Source organism: Denticeps clupeoides, chromosome 3 (genome assembly GCF_900700375.1).
Source record: "Denticeps clupeoides chromosome 3, fDenClu1.1, whole genome shotgun sequence".
In the NCBI taxonomy this organism is placed as follows: domain Eukaryota; kingdom Metazoa; phylum Chordata; class Actinopteri; order Clupeiformes; family Denticipitidae; genus Denticeps; species Denticeps clupeoides.
In genome coordinates, this window is record NC_041709.1 from 15,258,112 (window position 1) to 15,286,081 (window position 27,970).

The following is a 27,970-nucleotide window of genomic DNA, read 5'->3' on the forward strand; positions in this document are numbered from 1 at the left end:
GAACTTTCAATAATATTTTTTATATATATATTTCAGCAGGGCATAGAAATTATATTTTACAATTGCTTAAGCCCTGCAATATTTAAACAAAGTCGTTGCTCTAAAATTTTAGTCTTTTGAAAAATAATAAAAACAGATATTCCGTTTTTAAACACCCGTTCCTCATCATATAAACATATATTATCTATGCATCTATTTATTATATATATTTCTATGTATAAAAAAAATCATTAAAAAACAAGCACAATGGTAAATGATTATAACAGCGCTGCTGCCGAATAAAGGAATTCAAAAAAATATAAAACTTTTCAAAATGTTCCACTTCCATGTCCTCTTCATTTTATGTACATTTTTTTATAGGGCACTTAAACATGTTCTGATATCCTATTTGTGTCCTGCAGAAAGTCAAAAGCATTTTATTGCCTCGTCGGCTGCTTTTTCTCCCAGTTTGTAACGGTCCAGTTTCTTGTTAGGTGCCTGCCACTTGCACCATCTTCTGCATCAGTGCAGGAGAGTCACATTTGATGCAAAGCTATGTAGCTTCTCAGGGAATATGCTGGATTACTCAATTCCAGCGGGTCCCCAAGCACCCCTTCTGCTCCCGGACTACATATTTCGGAGGCATCTGAGCAGAAACGGCAGTCCAGATTCAAGCTTTTCAATGTTTCCAGCCCAGTTAGACCTGTCAAATGGGACAGTCGGCAATTGTCCCAAAATAGGTGCAAAAGTGTCCAGTGTTTTAAGAGCACATTGAGAAGCTATCCTTGGAAAGGCCTGACCACATCAGATCTAGACCAGTCAGCTCCTGTGTCTAAATGCCACAGTATAAAAGGCAGAATGCACAGTGATCTGTAGATTTTCTCAGCACCCTGTCATTCAGCTCTCTTTGGCATCCCGAAACATGTCCACATTTTGGCTGAGCTGCCTAAAAGTAGGCCGCTGTACAGGGTCCATGCTCCAACATTCATTCATCAGCTGGTAAATCTGAAGAAAGAAGGTTAAAAAAAAAAAAAAGTTACATTTTTTTTTTTTTAAAAACTGTTCTCTCATGACATTGTTAGAAAAAATAATTTGATATAATTATTTATATCTAAATAAATAAAATACATTGAATCCATATTGAATACATAAACAGAATCATGTTTATGATTATTGCTAGTTTGTCCTTATCAGAAGAAAGACAAATTATGGTGTGCTATGAGTGGCAAGAAGAAAAAAAAAAAAAAAAACAGATAAATAAATCAATAATTAATTTAAAAAAATGTCATGAATTATTTGAAATGGGAAATCATTAATTAATTCAATAATATGAATGTTAAAACAATCATAATTAATATAATAAGTCATTCAAATATTTCACAATTCAAATATTTCACAATTTTATTTGGGTTATAGTTGTTTTTGGTGGCCTGTTTAATTTTAGTTAACAATAGTTTGTGATCACAGAGCACGGCAGGGTTTCCGGGGATCCTTAAAAAGTCCAAAATTAAGGCCTTAAATATCATGACTAAATGACTAGTAATCCTTAAATCCAGAGTTTAAAAGGTCTTAAAAATACTGCAAACCCAATAAATCAAATGAGAGAAGCCTTCAAACTGTCAGTAATCCACCGGTCACTGTGCATCAAAGTCAGTTGGATTTTAAAAACCAGAAAATAAAACCATGGAATCCAGGAGGGACTTCAGATAAAGTATGAACAAGCATAGTGTTGTTTAAAATTTTTTGTGTAATTTTTTTACTGGCCTTGGGTGTGACAAAGTCCACTTTCAGTAGATTTGCCCAGATATTGTTTTATTTGGTATATGGTTGTGCTATTTGCTTATGTTGATGTGTCCGTAAGAAGTTTATTATAAAACTTCCTGAAGCAGAATCGTTGGACACATATTAAAAGTTAAATTTAAATTTACAGATGAAATTTCATACCAGAATATATATCATCTATGCTTCAATTTACTGTATATTGCACTTTGAATTTTATACCATATTGCACAGCCCTAGTTTTAGTCTAGTCTGTCTCTTTGTAGTCTCATTGTACTCTCATTTAGTTTCAGTCGACTGAAAGTTACTTTACTTTACTTTTACTTTACTTTATTTGGCAGACGCTTTTATCCAAAGCGACTTACAATGGGAAGACACCAGCAATTCTCGTTCGATTTCTATAGAATATCGAGTATACAAACTAAGAGCCCTGATAAGGCTTAGACTTGTCATTGAAGAGCATGCTCGGAGAGTGTTGGGTGCTAGACTAAGAAAAATTATAATGTATTTATACATTTTGTATTTGTTTGTTCAATGTGTATGCATGTGTATGTGTTAGATTTGTCTGTAATATTTTTGGAATAAGAGGGTTTTCACCTTCTTCTTAAAAGTGGTGATAGTCTCGGCTAGTCGTGTGGAGGAGGGCAGGTTGTTCCACCAGCCAGGGACATTGGTGAGCAGTGGGCAGCCATGAAAGGCACCTGGGGAGCAGTGTGTGGGGACGGTGCTTTGCTCAGTGGCACCTTGGCAGTTTGGGCAACCTTCTGATTACGGATCCGTTTCCTTACCTGCTAGGCCACCAATGCAGTCAAATAAAATTAATCAGGGGAGAGCAAAATGCTGTGCCCCACTACCAGAAATTATGGAGTATAGATTCCAACATTTGAGGCAATGGCTGAGCCCTCTTTGAACCACCTTCTTGATCATGGTATCTGCCTTGCCAGCAGAAAGTATACTTTCCAACATAGCACAGATTTTTTTTTTCCCAACAGCTGGTAAGAGGCATTGTGGGATTGGCACACTACAGCATTAGTCCCACCCACTTACTTTGATGACTGATCAATAGAATTAATTCAAATAATATTTAATTAATTAGTTTTATTCCAGATTTTCATTATGAATTTTAATTTGCCATTTAAATAATAATTTTTATTTAATTCATTTTGCCCCTCATAGCATTCAATAAAAAATAGGATTAACACAGAGGAGAGAGGAAGAGACAGGATATTGCACTCATTGTTGCCAGATTGGGGCAGTGGTGGCCTAGCGGTTAAGGAAGCAGCCCTGTTTACGGGGTTGCCGGTTCGAATCCTGATCCACCAAGGTGCCACTGAGCAAAGCACCGTCCCCACACACTGCTCCCTGGGCGCCTGTCATGGCTGCCCACTGCTCACTCAGGGTGATGGGTTAAATGCAGAGGACAAATTTCACTGTGTGCTGTGCTGCAGTGTATCACATGTGACAATCACTTTAGATTGGCCAGTTTTGCGTTTGGTACTCTGGGATAACAATTTTGTTTAGAATAGCTATTGAGGAGCCTAATTTGAGGAGCCACATTTGAATGACATTACGGAGGGAGTTGCTTTTAGCAAGGTGGATCAACAGGTTAGGATGATTTTACCTCCACAGGACAGTCCTCTGGAGCTGGCAGCCTGTATCCTCTCTTTAGCAGATCGATCAGATGATAGACAATCATCTGTCCTTGCTTATCATTGCCCATCTCTTTCATGAACACCTGAGGAGAAGAGCAGCCAAACAGTTTCCATTCACTTCCAGAAATACAACATTACAAATCGATCAGCAGTCAAGAGCGAAACACACATACACACAGACTGAGTGGTGGAGACATAGTTGCACAAAGGATATCCTGACTTTCTTTACTGAAAATATTTCGAGTAATAGAAAAAAAGCAAACAACCAATTACTTTTTCTAGAGAACTGATACATCTAAACCACAAACTTCTTGTGTGTGTGTATAGACATATATAGAAATAAGCGCATTGTTATGCGCAACTTTCAGTAATATATTCGAAATACTCTTTATTTTTAGCAAAGCAACAATATTGAACACGTCACCAATTTTCTAGTTAGATTTGTTTCTAAAGGTGTAACTGTGTCCAAAAGTCTGCAACAACATAACCAATCATAATCAAATGATAGATGTCCGTAAATTGTGTGTAATAGAATGAAACAATGTGAAGAAAGGTGCAAAAAATGTCACCAGCTAATTACAAGGTAATCATGCAAGTTAATATCATCTTATGATTGCTAAAACCAAAGAGCTCTCTCAAGACATTTGCCACTTTAATGGTTGAAAACCTGATTGCATTGGTTACAGAAGTCCTTAAAGAAAGAAGTCCAGTTGCAATGACTAAACTTTCAGACAATTTCACCCCGATGACTGAGAATCTTCACAGACATTGGTTACAGAAGAATTTCTAAACTACTGAATGTTCCAGTTAGCACTGTTGGCGGCATAATCCAAAAGTACGTTAAAAGTACGTGTTCAGTCTGTGCTCATCTGCTGCCAAAGATGTCTGAACCAGGTTTGTGCATTTGTGGCTTCGGCTTGTAACGAGTTTGGGTAAGTGAGTAGTGGAGGAAACTCTGGTGAAGCATGCAGAGAAAGGAGGCCCGCTGGGAAGAAAGAGAATCTCATGCCGTTGCTGGGGTTTATATCAGACTCTCGAATTTATTATGTTTACACATCCCCAGTTCCACCACGCCCAGGCAAATGTCGGTAACCACTCGTATATGAGACAGGGACATTACGCGTTGCAAACATTACCGCTTTTATATAATAAAAAAAAAATATATAATAAAGATACCACAGGAGCTTGGACCAGTCTGCTCAGTTCCTCTGTTTGGTATAGAATCAATCTGCATCAGGACCAGGGCAGAAGACTATCTCCTAGTTTAAAGGAGAACTACATAATTTTAAATTAACTAAAGAATTAAATGTCAGTCCATTTTATTACACTTCATTTACGGACATCTACAGTTTGAGTTCTTTACATATATGGATTAGATGGGTTGTTAATGATTTCATTTCAATAGCACCTTTACAAATATTTACTTACATGCAATGCAGCTGATCATACCAAATAAAATAAACAATTTCTTTTCAAAATTATTTTAATTATTTAAAATTTGCTTACCGCTGGAGGGCTACAGATCTTATCTCCATATGTGAATAGCTCGTACAGAACCACTCCAAAACTCCACACATCAGATGCCACAGAGAACTTACTCTCAGTCAGAGACTCAGGGGAATACCTACAGGACACACAAGTCAACAATTAAAAAAAATCACCACAATGAATGCACACCTAAACATCAGCATCAGATATTGCCAGACTGAAACCGAAGACATCAGAGATATTAAACAGTTTATTAACATATGAAACCATGACTCTTGCTGCCCTCCTTTGCTCCATTTTCAGCTCTTAGCTAGTTTTACACCAGTTTACAAAGTTTATCAGCCATTAAATTTCAATTTTTCTTTTGGTATTAAAACAATGTTTTTCAATATGTTCAAATTAATTCGTTCTCTACAACATTTGTGCATAATTTCCAATGCAAATAAAATTTGAAATAATATTATTCAGTTTGCCCAATGTAGTCCTTTACATTTTTGTATGTATCTGACAAGAAACCTTCAGGATAAGGGCATTTTAGTAATTGCTGGGTTAAGCAGCTTTAGCAGGTTTGAGTAACTCTTTATGATCTGTTAATGGTCCCATGACATGAAAATTTTGCTATGTGAGATACAAGGTAATACGAGTTCCGTAGCCTGTCTATGGTCCTGCAGTGGCTTGATATGACAATAGGTGTAAAGAGCGCTTTGGTCATTCTGTTACGCTGTTCAGAGAGTGGTAGCTCACAGTCTGATCTGGAATTTGGTAAGGTTACCTCCCCTTTATCATGCTTTCCCCACCCAGTGAATTTACCACCCCTCCCCTAAAACATGATCTCCATTGACATTCATGGCTCACACAACACTTTGAAGAACCAGTGGGTTAATTAAATTATTTTTTTTTTAGGAAAAATGCAGACATCCTTCCTGTTACCACCAAAAATTGTGGTTGGTAAATGTGTTAATGACATTATTTCCACGAATGCCCCATCAACTTCCACAGGCCGCTCTCCTCCTCATTATCATTTAAAGCTACAGACACAGAAAGAGTGCATCCTACGGAAATCTCATTGTGGGACTGGCTCAAAGTGGCTGTAATTCTGCACCAAGACTTCGGATATAGTCTTAGGAGACCACTAAGACCTACATAAAAGCAAATAAAAATATCACTGAACAATGATTGTCCATTATTTTGTGATTTTGAATTTCATAAGAAACTTAACTCACCAGAATATGGGGCTCTCTCCTGGCTCTCTCACTGTGTAGTACTCTTTGTCCTGTGGCAGAACCTTAGTGAGCCCAAAGTCCCCAATCTTCACCCTCTGCTCACTCTCCACCAGGATGTTGCGTGTGGCCAGGTCTCTGTGAATATAACGCCTGCTTGCCAAGTAGTCCATGCCCTAGAGACACAAGGGACAAAGGTCACTTCTAGCCCGAGCGAGGAAAGTTTAAATGGTGCTTACTGTACCGAATCATTGTAGTCTGACTGTAGGCTACCATACAATACACTAGCACATCTGATTGCAGTGGCTATGGAGACTTCTTGTTTAGGAAAATATATAAGGCCACAATAACTTTCCATAAGTTGTAGTGAGCAGCACTAAACTACACATATTCCAAATAAATGAGATGACATTGTCAAATGCGTTGACAAAAGTAACAAAGGTTCCTCATAGTTAGACAAGCTTCAAAGAAAAGTACAGTAAGGCAAAAGTTGAGAAACCATGACAAACAGTGTAAAAGAATAATAAAAAGGAAATCATATTATGTTATATTTGTAAAAAATAAGTGTTAGGTCAAAAATAGCTCAATACTTTGTAATGTAACCTTAGTAGGCAATGACAGAGGTCAGACCTGTTTGTCTGCACCGGGTTTACTCACACACACACACACACACACACACACACACAAGCTGGTATTTTGGCCCGTACTTCCATGCAGATCTTCTCAATTACTATGATGTTTTGGGGCTGTCGTTGGTCAAAAATTCGGTATTTGATTGCAGTCTGGAGACTAGCTAGGCCACTTCAGAACCTTGTAATGCTGTTTACACAGTCACACTTTCTTTGCCCAAGTGGTGTGTTTGGGATCATTGTCCTCACCGTTCTCAATATTATTTGTACCCCACGAGGCGAGATCTTGCATGGAGCCCCAGGTTGAGGGAGATTGTCAGTGATCTTGTTTTTATTTTATTTTCTAATTACTGCTCCAACAGTTGATCTCCTCACCAAACTGCTTTCCTATTTTAGATTGGCTCATCCCAGTCCTGTGCAGGTGTACAGTCTTGTCCCTGGTATCTTTAGACAGCTCTCTAGTCTTGGCCATGGTGGAAGTTGGAGTCTGACAATTTGAAGGTGTGGACAGGCATCTTTTATACAGATTATGAATTCAAACCAGAGCCATTAATACAGGTAATGAGTGAAGGATAGAAGAGCCTCTTAAAGAAAAAGTAACAGGAATGTGAGGGACAAAATTATTGCTTGTTTGTAGTTGCTAAATTTGTCCAGGATCCAGACCTGGACAAAAAAAAGAATCCACCAACTCCTGGATAGTCTGTGGTGCCGGACCTGATATCCCAGATGTGCTCAATTGGAGTCAGGTCTGGGGAACGAGCGGGCCAGTCCATAGCATCAATGCCTTTGTCTTTCAGGAACTGCTGACACACTCCAGCCACATGAAGTTTAGCATTAACTTGCATCAGGATCAACCCAGGGCCAAACACACCAGTCTCACAAGGGGTCTGATGAGCTAATTTTCTCATTTCAGGCAAATGCAGTCAGGCTACCTCTGGTGAGCACATGGAGGGCTGTGTGGCTGCCCAAACTAATGCCACCCCACACCATTATGGACCCACTACCAAATTGGTCATGCAGCAGAACATTCTCCACAGTGTCTCCAGACTCTGCCATGTCTTTCACATGTGCTCAGTGAACCTGCTTACATCTGTGAGGAGCACAGGGGGCCAGTGGTGAATTTGGGGAATTTCTGCAGAGGTCACCACCTGCAGAACCACTCCTTTATTGGTGAGGTCTTTCTATTGCCTATAATATAAAACGTGTTGTCTATTCCATTTGCACAAGAGCATGTGAATTTGATTGTCAATGGACAGTTTGATTTCAAAAAAGTGTGATTGAAGTTACATTGTGTTGTTTAAGTGTTCCCTTTATTTTTAAGCAGTGTATATTCCAGACATTTTAAGACTTTGAGAGAATACCTTGCAGATCTGGGAAGCATAGTGCAGGAGCATCTTATGGTCAAAACGGTCCTTGTTTAGGTACTCTCTCAGGCTGCCAAAAGGAAGAAACTCCATCACCAGCCTCAGGTTTCTCCTGCCTAATAGCAAAAAAGAGCTGTCAAGTATTGTCCTCAAGAATACATGATTCTAATTTTTAGTGACAGCCATTGAAGTCTCTCTCATTACAACATAAATCAAACAGGCAAATCATGATACATAAAACACATTACTAGTAGATGCAAACACAAGATCAGATGGAAATCTGATGGAAGATGCTTACCAGCGCTGTAGCAGACACCCTTGTATTTAACAATGTTCTCATGATGGAGGGACTTGAGGATCTCAATCTCACGCTCAAAGTCACGCAGATGCTCTGCGGTACTGTGTTGCAGCTTCTTCACAGCTACCACCTCCCCTGTATTATCCTGCAGGGGGTCGTAGCGACACTTTTCCACGCTGCCAAAGTTTCCCTTGGAACACAAATTGCAAATAAAAAAAATGTGATGCCGATGAACGACCAAATCAAAAAAAGTTGATAGTTCACAAATTGAAACAAGAAATAAACTAAAACATTTAGCAGAAGACAGCATTTAAAGAGAGTCTGTATAATATCCACTCTTTGTTTCACAAACATTGATACATCCCTGGCAGTAAGGCAGCTATATGAAAGTCAGTGAAATGATTTGTTGGTCCCAACCTTCCCCAGCAATTGCAGAAAGATCAAGTGCCTCTCCTCAAACTGAGATGGCTCTGGATTCTCAAACGCTCCAGCAAAACCAAAGCCACGGGGTCTGCTTGGCACCATGTCACTCTCCACCAACAGCTCATAGTCTGAAAACAGTAAAGCAAAGGAGACTTACAGCAATGGAATTGCAACAGACTTGCAAAGGGCTACCAATGGCTTTGATATGTTAGACAACGTTGTAAACAGTAGGTGGGGATGTTCTGGGTTGTGCTATTAACTGTGCTGACCGGGTGTGAAAAGACTGTTGAGATCCCTGATAATAGCTCTGAAGGATGGTCTGTGCAGCGCTTCATAGTCCATGCAGCTGTTGATAAGATTGGCAAGTTCAGTCCACTTGGGCGCTGGCAGCTGATGCCGGTCTTCATAGAACAGGTTTTTCTGGGAGTGAATAACAGACAGAAACCCATGAAGTCCCGTAAGTTGTCATAGAAATTTAAGAGCCATCATCATGAATAAGGCTTATTTTGTATATATTAAGTGTGTGTGTGTGTGTGTGTGCATGCCATTAAAGTTGCATGCCATTTTTAAATCATGAAACACATTGAGAACTACACATTAGAATTTCTGGGTGATGGTTAAAAGCAGAGGACACATTGACAATTGTGATACATTCTACAGTTCTCTATGACACTTACAGTCGTAATTAAACAAGTGAGAAAAAATGCACATTTCATTTTGTGCTGTCTGGAAAAATGTCAATTTTAAGTCTTCAACTTTACCTTCAATACACCAAGATATTAGTCATAAGCACATTGATAATGTATTGGGTTTTTTTTTGCTGCACTTTACTAAACAGATGACACCATTTTACCTTTGAGCAGTCAAGGGTATTGAGGGGTCTTTCCCCTCCACTGCAGATCTCCCACAGTGTGGTGCCAAAGCTCCACTTGTCTGTAGCTAGGCTGAGGTTCCTGGGGTCCTCCACAACCTCTGGTGGCACCCACGGGATTCGCTCCAGTAGGACTACAGTAGGAAAACCCAGAATGTTTTAAAAGAATATTACACTTAAAGTATTTCTACTGTCCTCTGTTCAAGTAAAGATGAGGATAGCCTACTCTCTTTAGGCAGAACTGTAATGCTGATTCCAGGATCACTCAGTTTGATAAACGGTGGATTCCGAGTCTTCCGATCCTCTTCTCTGATCAGGAGGACATTTTTGGCACACACATTACCATGGATGAGTCCTTTGTCCTCCTGAAGGATTTAAACAAATTTCCAATTAATCTAATCCTATGGTAAAAGTTCAGCAAAAAAGAGGAACTAGGCGTACTATTAGTCGATTAGTTAGTTTCCCAATACATCTCAAGTCTGTCTTTAGTCCAATAACATTAAATTTCAATGATTAAAAGCAAAATTGCATCAAAAGACGCTGTGAATCTGTGCTGCTAAAACTTCTGACTTTAGAACTGATTTGAATTCAGTTCTACTGGTTAAGACCACAATGCATTAGTGTACATTAAGGAACCCAAATCTTGTTTAAATTATAGAGAGAATTCTGTCTCCTCACCATGTAATGCATTGCCCAGGCCAGCTGTTTGGCTACCTCCAGTTTCCAGGTAATATTAACAGAGTTCTTATTCTTCTTAAGGTAAGTGTCCAGAGAACCAAACTTGCCATACTCCTGAACCATGATATCTGAGATGCAGGGTTTAATGCATTTAGTCAGACACAGATAAAGTCACACATGCTCCAACACAAGTCACAATTGTTGTAGTACAAGGAGGACAGTTAAAAAGTGTATGAATCCCATAAATGATTTTGTATGATCTGCGGAATTTAAAATTAAGAGTATTGTTTTAGTACTAACCACTGAAGCAGCAGAGAGACAGCGAAAGTGAGATAATGGGGGTGTAAGGTTCAGGCAATTAACTTACTCTCATCTGCACATACACACACACCATAGTTCAGCAGCAGGTGCTTATGGGACAACTGGCTCATCATGCTGGCGGCCTCAAAAAATGACTAAAAAAAAAAGATAATAAATCAACAAACCTAACATTTATTGAAATAAAAACAGGCTAAGGATTGGCAGAGTTCTAAGCCTACCTCAGAGTAGCTACGATGTGTCTTGTCCAGAATTTTCACAATCACCTCCATCTCATGCATCTCTCCATAGTCACCAAGCTCTTTCCGAATGCCACAGAATATTTTGGTAAACGTGCCCTGACCTAGGCTCTCATTCTGAAATTACAAAATTAATTTATTGTAAAACTCTTTGTTTTAGATTCATGTTTACTTTTACTTAAAAGAGTGAAAAAAGGTGAAAACGTACAAATTGCAGATCCTCCTTCCGTATCTTGTGAAAGACCATCTGACTGATGTTGTGTCTGAAGGGTGTAGGTGACAGCGGTACATCTGAGCCCTGGTTGCTTCTGCACACCAGCAGGTTAGTCTTATCTATAGAAAGGGACCATATTTAGATTATTACATCCTAAACTATAGTGTCACTAAAAAGTACACAAGAAGCACATCATCATTCTATGTGATTACTAATCTGTTCACATCTCACCTCTGCTCTTTGGTGGGCAGCACTTAGTGAACTGGAAGATGTGGCCATCAGAGCGCAGCGCCTCTTTCTGGTACCGGTGCAGAAGTTCATGAAGTGTGCCAAAACTGCGCCTTGCCCCACTGAGGACATACTCTCCTGACGGCATCTTTACAATCTGGCAGTGCTTATACTCCACCACTCCATCATACTGAAATAAAATAAACAAACAAGAGACCCTTGTTAAAAACAGGTCATCCACACAGCTACCACATTACTCCAATCACATGGTCTTTGTGTGCATTTTGCAATATTCAGAAATTAACATAGGTCAGGTCACTCACCCCCACCACAAAGGACAGCAAGTATTTGTTATAATCCTTTGGGCTGCATCGCAGAATGTAAAAGCCTTTGTGGTTCCCACAGCGACGCAGCCTGCTGATGGCAAACTCCATTCTAAAGGTATAGAAGCAAATCAGGAGTCATATACAGTCACATGCTTATTTTGTCTGATTAGTGGTGTCAAAAAATATATAATAATTAATCTAAAAACTATTTAAAATAAATCTAGTACATACACATACACACACACACGAATTGTTAGTACTTACGAGACTGGCCCATGGCAAAAGCTCTGAATACCCTCAAGCAACCTAGGGGGCGCCACTTCTTTGCACAGGTAGTGATGGGCATCTGCAGTAAGTCTGTAGTAACCATCAATCAAAGATACAAAGGACAGCCCCTCATCTAAAGAGTGGAACTCCAGCTCCTAGAATAGATGAAAAGACACCCCAAATTGATTAGATTTCAGCACTTTTTTACTTTCATGTTTTAACTGCTATGTAAAATATTCAGAACTGATCACGTACGTGTGTGTGTGTGTGTGTGTGTGTGTGTAGAAGATTCTTACGAGAGTCTGGTTGTCCTGTCGATTTATGGTTACAATGCGGCTTTCATTGGATCCTTCTCTGTTGGCTTGCTTGATGCTTATGTCAATGATTTCTGGGAAGTCGCAGTATGTTTGCAAGTCCTAAAATAAATAAATAAATAAATAAATCTTTAAGGACATACACATGGGTATGACTCCCTCTAATGACCAAAAAAATAAAACCATAAGACAGTGATACCTTCTTCTCTTCAAGGTCCTTTGTTTGAGACCATTGGATACCGTGGTTGCCTGTGACTATGATCGTGACCTCCCCAGTAGAGTGCTCTGTGACCTGGAAATGCTCAGAGTAAAAGGCTGGCTGAATCAACTCCAGGTTGACCAGATACTTCAGCTTCAGTTCACGAGCTGCTGCTCTGCACTGACAGAACTGCTGTATGAACTTCTTGAAACGGTACCGGATCCGTTTCCGGGTCACAATGTGGTAGTCTTGGATTTGCGCACGCATCTCTTTAGGAAGGAATGACTTGTAGCTGGAAGGATGAAGTCCCAAGAATTAATAAAGTCTGTCACAAGTATTCTCCATATGGGTTACAAAGTGGTAGCATTTTACTTGCACAGCCCACCTGTTTGCATTGTAGATGTCAACAGGTGACTGGCCACTTTCCTTGGCCAATCTCATCATGTCCAGCACAGCCATGCCCAGACACTCCTCCTGAGTCTCATGACTGATGGGCACACTCAGCCAACCATTCACGAAATCACTCCTCCACTGAGGGGAAATACCGAAAAAGTGTCTCAAGCCACATAATCAAAGTAAATTGGCACGTGTAATCAACCAAAATTGGATGACATCATATCAAATATAGTCTGCATGAGAACTTATCAACTTCTGAATGCCCTGAAAAAATTAGTTCATGAAATATGGATGACATTGGCAAGTAAATAATCCTAATTCCAATTATGGAGTAGAGTTGATAAATGACTCCACACACACTGTTACATCAGTCTTCTGTTACATCTAGGCTTTAGTTTCTTTTATCTTGTTTGGTTAATTAATTAATTAATTTTAAGAGTTTAAACAAGCTGTGAGAAATTCGCATATTCGCAAGCTGTGAGAAAAATTCACATATTCGCAAGACTAAGGGTTCCTTTTATTTACTATCCATATGAAATGTGTGAAGCCTGCGTTACAAAACACACTTCAGTCATTTACGTGAACATGACTGTTTCTGAGGAACTTGACAGTCAAGAGCTTCTGAGGAACTGAGCAGGATTTGATGATGAAGCTGATGACTAAAACTCAGACTTATCTATTGGGTCAATATTCACATCCTCGAAACACCCGATTCTTCTTATAAAAAAGACGTTTTGTTTATTTATAATAACTAAACTGCAGACAAACAGAAATACTAGTTCCTCAAATTCCTCGTCCAGTAATGTTTTGAACACCACACATACCGCAGACAATTTATTTTAGATCCTTCCCTCAACACCCACACATCTTTTACTGGGTCTACTGAGCAGATCCACACAAACAAAATGAGAAATCCGTAAGATGCAAGTACTGTGTATACCTTTTTTTCTAATCACAAAATCACAAGTACATTAATCACTTAAATGTAGCAAAGGTCTAGTGTGCACTGTAGCAGGTGTGTTGCTTACCTGGGCAAACAGGTAGGCCATTACTGTGTCATCTAACAAAGGTGTCTCAGAGCCTTTGGTCACTCCGTAGCGGTAGGCTTTGTTAGCCCCACTGCTGTGCCAGCCTGGGAAGGAGAACCTTCAGAATAAGAAAAAAAAGTGAGTACAGAGAAAAATGAACAAAAAAGGAAAGAGACCTCAAACTACAGCAAAGTGATCACATGCTGAGATTACCGGAGGAGGAGAATAGGAGGCCTATGAGGAAAGTGAACCTTTTATATTTACCTAAAAATATTGAACAATGAAAAGCTCTACATCTCCAATATCACAATCCCAATGACAGTTGTTGACAGTGTAGGACACAGCCTACCTTATTCTGAAAAGCAGTTTCTCATTAGCTGATGCATCCAGTTTGAATACATGGTTGGGTGGGAACCAAATTCTGTCACACTCTCTCATGAGGGCAAAAAGGTTGCAGTACATGGGGCTCACACCTGTGCAAAGACACAGAATAAAAAGCAATAATGTTTTAAAATTAATAATAATAATAATTAAAAAAAACTATTGTAAGATTGGAAACCCCAGGTCCATGACATTTTGTGCTTTTGTCTTTCATGACGGCCCCCGCCTGTATCTTTGTCAAGCTGCAACACCCCCCAGGCAAGAGGTGTCAGAAGCCAGCGAATGGCTTGTGGTGTCACAACAAGAAGGATGTAGCAGGGATATCAAAAGGACAAATCCTGATTGGTCTGTGGGAACTTTGTGGTATTTCTGGGCCTTTCTCTCCTTGGTTCTCCTGGGCCAGGCTTTTTTTCCCCTCTTTCTTCCTCTATACCTTTCTCCTTTCTTTTATTTTTGGATTTTTCCTGTAACATTGGTACCTTTTTACATACAATATTTACATGTTACTGCAATAGTAAACTACTGGTGTTAATCAATTAAAAACTGTTAATTCTTGTAACCTCTACAGTGCTATGTGTCTCATGCCAGGTAACATCAGATTGAGTGTTTTTTTTATACAGTGCTTGTGCACCATAATTCTTTACACTATTGATAAAAAGGAACAGTCAGAAACTGTCAGTTCTGAATTTGCAAATTCAAGTCATACCATTGATGCAGAAAAGCTGAATTTAAAGATGTACTACTTTACTCAAACTTTTGACAATAAGAGTGTCTCTTTCTAGTAGAGGAACATCCAAGAAAAACTAACACAACAATGCTCCACAAACAGATGACATTAAAATTTGACTTCCTTGTAATAGTATCCATGTTAAGCTAAAAGTCCAGGCCACATTTCCCACATTTTAGACAGCAAGAGTCCCAGTAAGACATGGCCGTGTTTGCATTTATATGATCATCATCAACACCACTCATCCATTGTTCCCTCTGACTTAAAGCAGAAATTCTGTATCTTTACCCACCACCAGACACAAAGACAACACTTGGTACAATTCACAGCATAATCCAACATGAAACAAAAAGATTCAAATGGCTCCTTTATTGTTGTAGGGGTTTTTAACCAAAGCAATGTGTGCAGTTCTGCCAATTTTTATCAACATCTTCCAACCAGAGAACAAAGAACACTAGACCACGTGCACAGATATGTGGAGCTTACAGAGACCTCATTTAACATGATCAGACTATTACTTTTTTCCTAACATCAAACTCACATGCAGATGTAGAGTTTGAAGTGTTAGAACAACTCAGTACAGTACAGAAACCAACATTTAGGAGAACTGTGACAGCTGTGATAACCTACATTATTCAATTCAATTTAAGATCTATTCCCAATTAGACATTTCTGCACATGTAAGCGAGACAAGAGACAAAATTTTATGAAAAAGGATGTGCCATTGCACATTCACACTAACACTAAATATCTACCTCCAGAGATGCTGCTAACATGCACATAGTTAGACAAGCAAACCGCATATAACAGTGTCTGAAAAGCAATTAAATGTTCCTCAAACACAAGACAACACAGAATGGATTTTTTTAAATAAAGGGCAAAGTAGGGGAACAATACACATCACAAAATTGAGACGGTTTACTGAGTTTTAAAAAGGAAGTGGGCAAGAGCTGGAGGCAATGCCACTGCTGGTGAGCCCACTGACATGATGCAACTCTCCCACTTACCCTCTCTTGGCTCTCATGCAAAGTAAGACAGCATAATGCATTGTGTAAATCACAAAGCAGTGGGGGCGGGGGTCTTCATCAGACATCAGGATGGAAAATAATAGTATTAAACATTAATTATTGGTGGTGAATATTTTTGTGAACATGAATATAAATTTATGAGTCAATTATTACTATATTATTAGATTAAAAAGAAATAATAACATGAAAATCTGAATATTTTGCACCAATTTTTGTCTAACTGCAACATATTTTCTCTTACTGACATGCACATATAGCAAACAGTATTTGAAGTACCACACAAATAAAACACATTATTAAATTATTCAGACAAGCAAAACCTCTCTTGCTATGACTGAAATGCACAGAAGTCAATGGTGTTCCCACCACTTAGATTACATTAAATGCCGATTCCACCTGTTAAAAAAAAAAAAGCACCTCAGTTGCCAGCTCCCTGCTCATGTTATGCCACTTCTTTGTAATAAGCATAAATACAAACTACCAACTTGTAAAGCATCCACAAGACTTCCACAAGGCTCTTTACAAGACTTTAAACAACCACCTGTCAAGTATGAATGAATGTGTAAAATGTCTGCAACATTGATATAATTTAAGTCTCATTACTGTGTGATATTGACAATTTAATCATGAATTAATTATTTATATGAGAGTCTGTTATTTATTACAATGTGGACAATTTCAGGCATTGTGCAAGTGAAAAACGCTGTAACACAACCTAGTGGATTTTAAGCATAAGATATGCTTTTTTCTTGAATTTAGTCAGATTATTTCAAAGTACATATGTAACCAGTTTACAAATGATGTGCTCAGTGAAGAGTCAGAAAGTGGACTATTTTCCGTACAGACGACAGAGTATGAGGAAGAAGTAAGAAGGAGGAGGAAAAAAAAAAAAAAAAAAAAAAAAAAAAAAAAAAAAAAACAGGTGTAAACCACAGAAATCCCCATAAGTTGACACCCATGGAAGTGTCTGTTGAATTGAAATAAACAAGTTGCTAGGTCGAGGTTTGTGCTGGTCTCTCAAATAAAGAGCAGAACATAAAAACATTGGAGGGTGGCATTCTGAAAAGGTTATATCGTATATCGGCGCAGATAAGAAACACCTAAAAACCGCAGACAGACACATGAAGTGAGCCATACACCTAATTTGGTCAATGCTTACAAATAAATGCATAAATAAAGATTATAAAATAGAAAAGATAATGCATTTGTTAATTAGTCTGTAATGTTATCTAGAGCATAGAGCAAACATGAACTATATTGCTATGAAGCAATTCACTTCTAGATAATCTATAGCTTTCATGTCAGGTATTTTGTCTAAAAATAAACTGTCAATTTCATTTGTCACTCTCAGTAGACCTTTCCTGTGACAAAACCAAACATATATGGCAAGTTTAGCAAAGGACAAATGGTGTCCTTCTCTTGGACAGATGAAAAAAAAGTGAGTCATCAAATGTACTTTGGCTGATAATTTACCTGTTTTGGAAACACTGCAAACTTGACAGGCTAGAAACTGGAAGGCGTCAATACAACATGAATAACAGTCAGCATAGGCTGTGTACCATGCAAACAATAAAACCACACACTTGTGTTATACACTGTTCTTTTCGCTGTATGTGTCAAACACACACCCTGACGGACTCACCACACTCGATGGCGGCATTAATGCAGAGCTCCTCCGCCACGTACTCTCCAGGGGGGTATGTCAGATGGCTATGGCTGCCATTTTCCACGTGGTGGTCCTGATGGTAGAGTTTGACCTGCAGGACAATGGGCGTCTCCTTGGCTGCGAGTAAGTCACCATTCTGATGAGTAGGGCTAGGACACGTGGGCGTCTCCATGGTGATCAGTGCAATACAGGCCATGCGCACTCTGCTGTAGCATCTACCTGAAGACGTGAGAGCAAAGAGACAAACTTATTACTTCCACCTTTAAGTCACAATAAAATGTGCTGTCACTCTAAATAAAGAATTTGTTTATTTTTGAAGTGATGCGATTGAAATTGTGAAGCACAGCAAGTACAACAAAATGTGCCCTCTGCAGCTAAGCCAACATCCTTAGTGAGCAGTGTGCAGCCACGAAAGGCACCGGAGAGCAGTGTGTGGGGTCAGTGCTTCTCAGTGGCGTCTCGAGATTCGAACCGGCAACCTTCCAGCCACCACTGCTCCTAGTTGAGGCACATGCAACTATGGCTTACACAAAATTGCCAAGCTTGTAGAAAGTCTTTGAATAAGTCATTCAGATCATGTACACGTGTGCAGCAAAACCAAAACTGAACACATTTTGAAAAGCAGATTGATTTTTTTGGAACAGAATAGACTAGCACAAAATCTAAACCATGTACAGAAACCCAATGTAAACTCACTTGCTTAAAAGAATAAGAATGCATTTCCGACATTAAACAATCAAGTGTAATACTGCCTACTGATAATAAAGCCTATAAATATTCTACACAAATTATTATTTTACATGCATTTGACATTTAACCCCCATACATTTCAAAACATTCAAGAATATAATCACTGGTACACTAATCACCTTACATATGTGCGTGTTATTGGCAGTTCAGTCATAATTCAATTCTTAATACAATACAATTCTTCAGTTGCAGGAACTGGGAGACTAGTCAGGATAGAGGGAAAGATGACTGCAGCAATTTACAGAGACATCCTGCATGAAAACCTGCTACAGAGAGCTCTTGAACTTGAACTGAGCCGATGGTTCATCTTTTACCTGAACAACGACCCTAAGCACACAGCCATCAGCATCAGGACAATTTGAATGGATTCAAGTCTGGACTCTGGCTTGGCCAATCTAACATCTCTGGAGATAAGGAAGAGGAATGGGCCAAGGATAGGTTTGCCAAGCTAGTGGCATCATATTCAAAAGGACTTGAGGCTGTAATTTCTGTCAAAGGTGCATTTACAAATTATTGAGCAAACTATTAATAAAATTAGACTATATATTTCATAATATGTAAATCGTGTTACTGTTTTAGGACCTATGCAAACAGGCTACGTTTGAAATGTCTTTTTATGAGACCACCAGTAAAGTAAACATACTGCTTTTTTTATAGACAAGTAGGAAGCTAAGTTCAATCAGTAGCCTACATGTATAACTCAGTGTAAACAGCAAGTTGTGTCAGCTTTAGCACTCTATAACCCTCGCCCACATACAATTTGTAACCCCTCCTTGGACGCAACTTTTTTCTGCAAGCTCTGCAAATGGATGACATGTGGTCTTGGATTTCTCCTGTAGCATATTTTGGGTACCCCAAATATTCATACAAAGGAGACCTCAAGAGTTTCAAAAGGAGTAGTCCCAATGTTGGTTGTCTTCCATGACCCTTTTTGGGTGCTTTGTGTGTGTTTCGCTTTGTGTAGATCTTTGGTTTTTTTGCAATGTTGGGAAATCTGCAATGTTTCACACCATGGTTAATTGTCAAACTGGTTAATCCCTGCATCCCTGCTCCAGGCAATCAAGCATTCAGAAATTGACTGGTCATGCTGCAGATGTTTTGCCTCCACTTCAGCAATTTTCCAAAATTGCTCAAAAGTTGCACAGCTAGGTAGTCAGTTTACAAACTACTGATTTGCCAAACAGGTTTTAGTGACTAAATTCACGACTGACTAAAAACAGAACCTTACACTGAGCTGTGGAAAAGTACTAGTAAGTTTCCATGGGCTCACTGCTAATGTACTTGGCTAATATAAAGGGTAGCAGCAGAGAAACAAATCAGTCATGCCGACTAAAAAAAAAAAAAACACACCTCCTAAGGTACAGCCAGTTGATCATTTACTCAGTGCATGAGTGTGTACTGCATGGGACTATTTTCCATCACCCCACTCATGTACTGACACCCTGCCTGAAATCTTTCATTACCTTGGTATCAATAATATCTGATTAACAGGATACAGATATGGTGCATGTGCAAAATATATTATATATATATATATATATATATATATATATATATATATATATATATATATATATATATATATATATATATATATATATATATATATATATATAGAGAGAGAGAGAGAGAGAGAGAGAGAGAGAGAGAGAGAGAGAGAGAGAGAGAGAGAGTCGGCTATTGAATAAGGAGTTGGATAGGGAACTGCACAATAGGGGTGTTGTATAATCAATGCATCATGATGCACCTGCCGGCACCGTGCTGGCACCACAATCATTTGTTGAACTTTGAATGACAGGATGATGGTGATGACCACTGCGCCGTGACCAATTTTTGCGCGACCAATAGAATCAAAGCGGATGAGTTTTCTTTCTACCACTTTGAAACACACACAAAGTGGGAATGGAGAAAAGGCTGATTTTAAGAGTCTCTTGAGTATCCAGAGATCTACAACACGACAATTTATATCTTTCCATTTGGAACTTTTATTTGAAAACATTGCATGTTTTTGTTCAATGAGTAAGAGAAAATACAGTGAAGATCTGAGAATGTCGAATACAGGACCCACTGCTAATGTTATTCAGGTCAGATTATCAATGATGCACCACTCTTTAACACACTGCTCCTTCATGCATCGGGCTTCAAGTACGCGTGGTTTTGCGCACGTGATGTGGATATTTCAGCGGTAGGTCTGTATAATCAAAATCTCTCCTGTCGGCCCAATTCATATTGCATACCATTTATATCGCACATTACTACACTGATCCTGTTTAAGAAAATTGGCAATAAGTATTGGCCATGCCTTAAAATCAGAAAATGTCTAAGTGTTCACTCTTTTTTTTTTTTTTTTTGATTGTGTGTCAGTCATAAAAGATTGTCTCGTAAAAATGCAGGGCCACCTAAGAAGAATGTTCTCCCTCTGCTAATCCTGCTGTTGAAATGGAACACACAGTCAGTCATAAACAGCCTGGACCTTTAAATAAATAAATAAATAAATAAATAAATAAAAATTATATGAAGCCCACAGTTGCCCTAGGTAAACAGAACAAAACTACTCTGTGCAACAGTGTTATTTAACTCTTTAACTCTGCAGAAGCAAAACTAAGGAGTAGAAAAGGATGAAGCTACATGCGTTCCATAAAAATCACTGTAACTAGGAGATCCTACATACTTCATAATCATCTCTACATTCTTTGGTGTCTACATTTAAACAACTGATATAAACAAGTTAACCGTATTTTTGTAGTGTCATGTTTGCATTTGCATTAAATCTATTATAAAGGGCTGGCAAGCAAATGCTCTTAAATGTTGGTTTGGCAGTAAGCAGACAGATGATATTGTTCTCCAAAATGGAGAGCGCTGCAAAAAAAGTGTGTGGGGTTTGAGGGAAGGGCTTTAATGAATCAGCCAACAGACATTTGTAAATGACAGTACTGGTTAAAACTAAAAGCAGACACACCCAAAAACACCACACACTAGCTGCACTATAAACACCTTGGAATTCCAAACAGTGTGTGTTTCATCTGGGTACATGGTCCAGGTTTCCAGTAAGGTCTATGTTCCACAAGGCATGATTCTCCTAGAATAATTAAATAAATGATCATGAAAATAAAATTGTAAGGTTAAAAAAGGCTGTAGAACTTTATGCTCAGATCCTGCTAGTTCCTAAAAAATGCCACACAATCAAAAGGAAAATACTCCCTTGCAGTTTGCTGACACAGTATCTTTACAGAACAAAAAAGCTGTGATGGATGGTTGCACAGTGGAATTATGTGTTTATCTGATAAGCACATTAAACGTATTTGGGTTTTTTTGTGGATGGGCCATGGGCTCAGGCAAGAACCAATCCCAGCTTGATCTGTGTGACAGCAGCCATATGCTGCTGGGTGGTAGTAGCCTAGTGGGTAACACATTAGCCTATGAACCAGAAGACCCGGGTTCGAATCCCACTTACAACCATTGTGTCCCTGAGCAAGACACTTAACCCTAAATTGCTCCAGGGAGACTGTCCCTGTAATACTGATTGTAAGTCGCTCTGGATAAATGCTGTAAATGTAAATGTATGCTGCAGCTGCTACTACTACTGAGCATGACTGCATAAGCATTGCATATAAGCCATATGCAATGCAATGCTAATTCTCTCAAATTATGGATTATTAAGTGCAAAATATGGTAACTATTCCAACTGCAGAGCCACAATCTTGAATAATGGATGGGTAGGGGGTGTCTTCAGTGCCCACGTTTGTGGTGTCAATATTTTATTGGACTTTTGGACTCAATATTTTATTGGACTTTTGGACTCAAAGAAATTGGAAAAAGGTTTGAAGAGCTTCATCTGGACAAGCAAAGGAATTACAGTAATTCACTAAATAGAAGTTATTAAAACATTATTAAAATATCACTTTCAATAAATTTTCAATGAATTGGTATTGGCTTAATAAGCAGTGAACAAAAATGTGGATTTATTTTTGAATAATTTTATTCAAAAACAGACTTCTTCAAAAGTTATGCAAGTATGTGTCATAAACATACCGACTCAGCAGCCAAATATTACGTTAAAAGCTATGTTGAATCAGGAGGGGGTAGTCATGGCGGTGGTGGCCTAGCAGGTAAGGAAGTTGACCCGTAATCAGAAGGTTGCCAGTTGGAATCACATGCCGCCAAGGTGCCACTCAGCAAAGTACCGTGCCCACATACTGCTCCCTAAGTGCCTTTCATGGCTGCCCACTGCTCACTAAGGGTGATGGGTCAAAAACTGGGATATATTTCGTTGTGTGCACCGCAACACAATTTAGTGTACATGAATGCAAAATGTGCAATAAATTAAACATTTTGCAAAGAACAGAATATGGGGAGAACTTTTGTAACCTCAATGTGGTCCACGCAACAAACACATATTAGGTCCATGTAGTATTCTAAACCAATCAGATTGTGAAGGGTGAGACCCGAAACTTGATTGGCCCTAATCAAAACATCACCAGACTTCGCATTTAACACCCAAGTCCAAGTAAAATTAAAGAGTGCTTCTATAAAACACATTACATGCAGTGATAAATGTACTAGCCAAGTGTCCCCTTTCCACGCTGCCTTTCAGCAACAGGCAGATGATAATAGAGCCCTTAAAAAACTTGCACTTTTAATTACTTTTATCTTGTTATAATTTTAGCTCAGTGAAGAACCAACACATTTTCTGTAAGATATATTTCATGTAGAATTGTGCTTCAAAAAAAGAATTATGTTAACCAGATTGATATTTAATCATAAATCAAGTCAATATATGCTGTCAAAAAATAAAAAACCTAACATTTGGTGCAAAACAAAAAAAAAAAAAAAAAAGAAAGAAAAAAAAAAAAGGTAGGTGGACCAGTGCAAAAGTTAGTCTAGAGCCCTGGGCAGGAAGTAGTGCTGCTGTTTTTTGAGAAAAAATATAATTAATCCATTGTTTATGGCAGTTGTGAAAACATGCTGTAAACTACAAGTGCATCAATTCCAAATTTTTTAAATGGTGAGCTTGTGGAAGACTGTTTTCATGACACAGGTCATTCACCATGGCAAGAACACAGCAACTTTGAAATCAGAGGTCCAAAAACGGCATTCACTTAGAACATGTATGGTCTGGAAAAGGAAATGGCAGCAGTTCCGAGAGATAGGCCATATGGCCAAAAAAAAACAAAAAAAAAAAAAAAAACACCACAATAGTCAAATGGTCCAATTTTTCACATTTTTTGATATAGCAACCGAATACACCAGAGGTAACAAAACAGTTTATTACCATAAAAAACATGACTATTGCTGCCCTTTTCGGCTCAGTTTTCAACCATTTCACTTTTTGCTAGCTTTACGTACTGAACCATGTGGTATGTGCATGCGTTACTTCCATGTTCCAATGCCCCAGCAGCCAAGCAGTTATCACACCTTCGAGAAGTTAAATGCCTGCCCACACTGAAATCTGATCGGTTTATTTAGCAAAAAAGCCAACCAAGATGACACAACAGGCAACACAAGCAGTGATCCAGACACCCGTTCTCTCTCTTTCGCTCTCATAGGATGATTTCACATGACGTTAAGCCAAGGTGTGAAATTCAGGTGGAGGGCAGGAAGTGAAGTGGTGAGGACCTGCTATGTCTTGTGTAGTTTACGGCTGCTCTAATCATTCTTGCTTACACCTTGCAACGTAAACGTCAAAAATAACACTCTGTAGCAGCAACTGATAATAGTCAAATAAATGAGAATTTTTTTAAAAGCTCTCCTAGCTTCTCATGCCGCAGAACTGAAAAATATCAAAATGCAGAGAGAAAAGCGAAGATACAGCCTTCTTATTATAGTTAACTTACTTCAACAGTATTACTTGACAGTAGGAATTAAAATATTCATATTAGGTTTGAACAACAACTTTGCTCCCCTCTCGAAACGGCGTAAATTTTGGAGTGATGGTCTTTCAAATGCCACTGTTTGCTCAGCAAGGCTCTTATCGCTGTACGGACAGAGCAAGTACCTAGTTGTTACATGCTTATCTGGCGGCTGAGTATACTGGGGCCTGTCCTATCATCACTGCCAGACCCGATCCTCCGTGCTGGCCAAGATACCACAGGCTGTATCTGTTGCAGCTCAACCAGGCCACAGTGACAGCAGACATGTTCTAATGAACTATAGAGACACTGCCTACTTGTGTTCCACGTGCATGTTGAGAAAGGGCAGTATATAGATACTTATCTGAACCTATGGAATATACTGAAAGATTTGGGTTGTTTATACAACCCTTCTAGCTAAACAGGACAGCCTAGCAATAAAAGTAGCAGCATATTTATGCTTGAAAGCTATATGCCTGTTTTAGCACATGCTGGGGAAAAAAATAGTCTAATGGATATTTTTTTCAATGTTAATGAAAAAGCTGCCAGGACACAAACCCATAAACCCTTTTTAAATGGCTTCTAACAAACACATCAAGATGACTGCTGGTTTACTGTGTGTGTTTTACTGGTGTGTGGATTCAGAAGTTGAGGTGGTGGCAGGTTATGACACAGGATGACCTGTTTAACCCTGTACAAGCGCAAAGCTTCTTTAGTCCTCTCAGACCTTTCTGAACTACAACACACACACAGCATTTTAAAACACCTCAGGAGATGCATGCAAAATCCTTAAGAATCACTTTACGTTTACTCAGACAAGTAGCCAGGTTGCCAGATTTGGCTGCTATAACAGCCCCATATGTGGCATCTTTTCTTTACATAAAATAAAATATTGGTCAGAATCCCAACTCTATACGTGGAGTCAAATATATTTTGGTCATTTTCTTTCGTTATGATGAACCCCTGACCTATTAGAATAACACCAGAAAAAGAATAAATGATAACCATTCAACACATATTTCTTCTGACACATAGATGCTTATGATGTTTTTTCAGAAATAAGTTAAGTGAACAAACCAGACTAATGATGTGAAGAAATTGCTACAGCAATCTCAATGACTCATTTTCAACCAAAGCCATGTTCACGCTAGGTATTAGATAAATGGGAATGATTCTTATCAACACACTTCAAAGACCTGAAAGTATGGTTTAGATCAAAGAAACATAAAAAAAAAAAAAAAAAACACATCATGCTAAATATCACCCAAATGAAGGACCTAAACCTAACATAAGCCAGCTTCCTGTGACATATTTAAATCTGAAAATCCCCCAAACATTTTAGTCTAGCAAAGTTTCAGTCAACTAAAAGTCTGAGCATTTTAGTCATTAGTCATATTTTATACACTTCAGTCTAGGTTTAGTCAATGAAAATTGTACTTTAATCTCTTAGGTAATTCAGTTCTATTTAACCCAGTCAATATAGCACATTTACCTAGACAAAAACAACATTTTCTTTTAGTCAAAGCAATTTCAGCAAGGTTATCTTATTGTTATCATATTATTGTTACCTTATATACTGAAGAAATGCTCTAATTCATTTTTCGATCGCGATTAAATGAGAGAAATAAAGATCTTGTCTTTGTCAACAAAAACCAAGATATTTTAGTCGTTTTACTCATCAACAATATTACATAATGTGTTTCTTTATAGTTATTGTCACATGACCAGCATTTACGCCTCGTCTTAAATCACATCAAAAAGGTTTGTGGAAGGTATTGACATAAATTTTGTTTATGAAAACACAATTACTCAAAATAACAATTATTCAGCAAACTAAGCAGTCTCCACTATAAAATATTTTTAAAAATGGTCCCTAATTGTGTATTTTCACAAATTACAGAACATACATTTTAAGGATGATTTACTAAAACAGGTTCAGGGCTCTGGGGAGCAACATGGGGTTAAGTGTGCTGCTCTAGGACAACGGTAATAGACTGAAGTTTGAACTTATGATTTGTGGGTTATCTGGTTAGTAGCCAAGTTTTCTGAAAACCTGGCTACTTTTTCTTTTTATATAATTATAAACCACAGCAGACCTTTACCCTTTGCACATCCTTGTCTTTGTGTAAACTTCACTTATTTGTGTAGGTTCAGGCATCCTTCTGTCCATTCTCTTTCTGGTCCTTTCAGCTTTATCTATAATTAACCACTTATAACCCACACTCCTTTTGCTTTGTTCTAGGGGCTCTATAAAAAAATCTTCCATTTTACATTGTGCCCTTTGTCATAAAAAGTAGATTAGACTTCCTAAAATAAATCAGGAAAACCATCAAAGACAATAACAACAACGGCAGCACGACCACTACAGTGCAAAGAAGTTTTCAGGTCTAAAAGAGGCGCCACACCTCCAAACATAAAGGCATTATGCGGGACAGAGGCTGCAGCCAGACCTCAGTGTTTACAGCTGTGCCACCAGCGACACGGACATAATATCAGCACCAACACGAGTTCCGTAGCGAGAACAAAAGAGGAACTGGCAATTCCCTGTGGCCCTGTTTCCTGACTACACACAGCACACAAATGGAGCATGTCTTTCACGTAAATCTGGGTGTTCACTGTGACCCGCGTCCATGAGATATAAAAAAAAAACAAACAAACAGTGAAATAGTGAACTTCTCAGCTTTCGAACGCCTAAAAGACGTTATAGCAAGTCCGCCTGATTGAGTGGAAGCTTCTTAGTCCAAAATGCTTCACATATTTTTCTGTAATGATTAAAAAATGTGCAATGTGACTTACTGTTAACATGAAGCCGTGAACGGGGGCTGCTACAGCACCTCCTGCAACTAAACTCTCTCCTATACGGACAAACAACATCACACATGTGAAGAACAGGCTGAAAAAATAGTTGTCACTTAAAACTGACCTAATGACCCGTCAAACAGCAGCAGTTTACCTGCTAGCTACCTGCTTGGCGCTAGCCGCGTAGCAGACCTGGCAGTACTTACCGAACTTTGACGTTTTTCCGCTCCTTGAGGTGTGAATGAGACTACGGCAGAAGTGAACGAAACAAAAATAAAGACAGGGGGGGGCAGCGAACTGTTCCCGAATCACAAGCTAATGGAGCCCGAGAGCGACGCTAGCCGATTAGCCACGCGGCTAATCGAAGCGAAAAAACGCAAAAAAGCGGCAAAAAGTCAGTCGACAGGCGGTCAAACGTGGACATTAGAGTGCGAGTACAGCTGGAGTTTAGCGACTTGGCGACTCGGCCAAATCCATCGCGTTATTCCGGTGCTTTCTAGCCAGCTCGCGTCTCACAAAAAAAAATAAAATAAAAAATGAACTGTCACTCACACGATTTCACTTCGAGCTAGCCAGCGAGCTAGCAGGCGCTAACACAGAGACGCCCGCGGTCCATCGTGAAGTCCGGTTTCTCCTCGACACAAGCGGCCCTGTTTGCCGGAGCTGCTGCTGCCAGAGAGGTGTGAGAGGACCGACGCGCGTCTCGACAAAAGTCGCATGGAAATGCGCACATACGCGGCCAGAGGAAGAGAGCAGGTCCGGTTGAGGAGGGCGGACACTTGCGCACAGCGAAAGGCGCCCCCGACTGGCGGCCATAGCCACGACTTCACAGGATATCTCATATAAAGAATAAAAAGTTA

General features: G+C 39.0%; 1 protein-coding gene and 1 pseudogene across 3 annotated transcripts; both read right to left on the minus strand.

Moving 5' to 3' along the window:
* On the minus strand, positions 1–27,907 carry jak2a (Janus kinase 2a). Of its 3 annotated transcripts, XM_028971513.1 has the most exons (25): positions 27,317–27,653; positions 27,108–27,166; positions 17,689–17,931; positions 14,260–14,383; positions 13,911–14,028; positions 12,872–13,017; positions 12,487–12,778; positions 12,270–12,389; positions 11,971–12,128; positions 11,704–11,815; positions 11,384–11,570; positions 11,147–11,271; positions 10,921–11,055; positions 10,749–10,836; positions 10,382–10,509; positions 9,930–10,068; positions 9,686–9,837; positions 9,102–9,252; positions 8,827–8,960; positions 8,410–8,599; positions 8,109–8,227; positions 6,122–6,294; positions 4,917–5,034; positions 3,380–3,493; positions 1–984 (listed from the first exon to the last, which is right to left on the minus strand). In XM_028971513.1, exons 3-25 carry the CDS (start codon positions 17,906–17,908, stop codon positions 877–879), a joined length of 3,351 nt encoding a protein of 1,116 aa, XP_028827346.1. In that variant the 5' UTR covers positions 17,909–17,931; positions 27,108–27,166; positions 27,317–27,653; the 3' UTR covers positions 1–876. The 3 variants fall into 3 exon arrangements, with proteins under 3 accessions (XP_028827346.1, XP_028827348.1, XP_028827347.1); XM_028971515.1 differs by lacking the exons at positions 27,108–27,166; positions 27,317–27,653 and adding an exon at positions 27,665–27,907; XM_028971514.1 differs by lacking the exon at positions 27,108–27,166.
* LOC114787263 (uncharacterized) lies at positions 2,582–2,712 on the minus strand (annotated as a pseudogene).
* Positions 27,908–27,970: the final 63 nt, after the last annotated feature.

Bases quoted from the DNA above. Each gene is read 5' to 3' on its own strand.
- jak2a (XM_028971515.1), bottom strand. From the start codon at position 17,908: ATGGCCTGTATTGCACTGATCACCATGGAGACGCCCACGTGTCCTAGC. The intron at 12,390-12,486 runs GTATCACTGTCT...TATTTATTTTAG, and splicing joins AGGACCTTGAAGAGAAGAAG to GACTTGCAAACATACTGCGA. The intron at 9,253-9,685 runs GTAAAATGGTGT...ATTCACTCCCAG, and splicing joins ATACCCTTGACTGCTCAAAG to AAAAACCTGTTCTATGAAGA.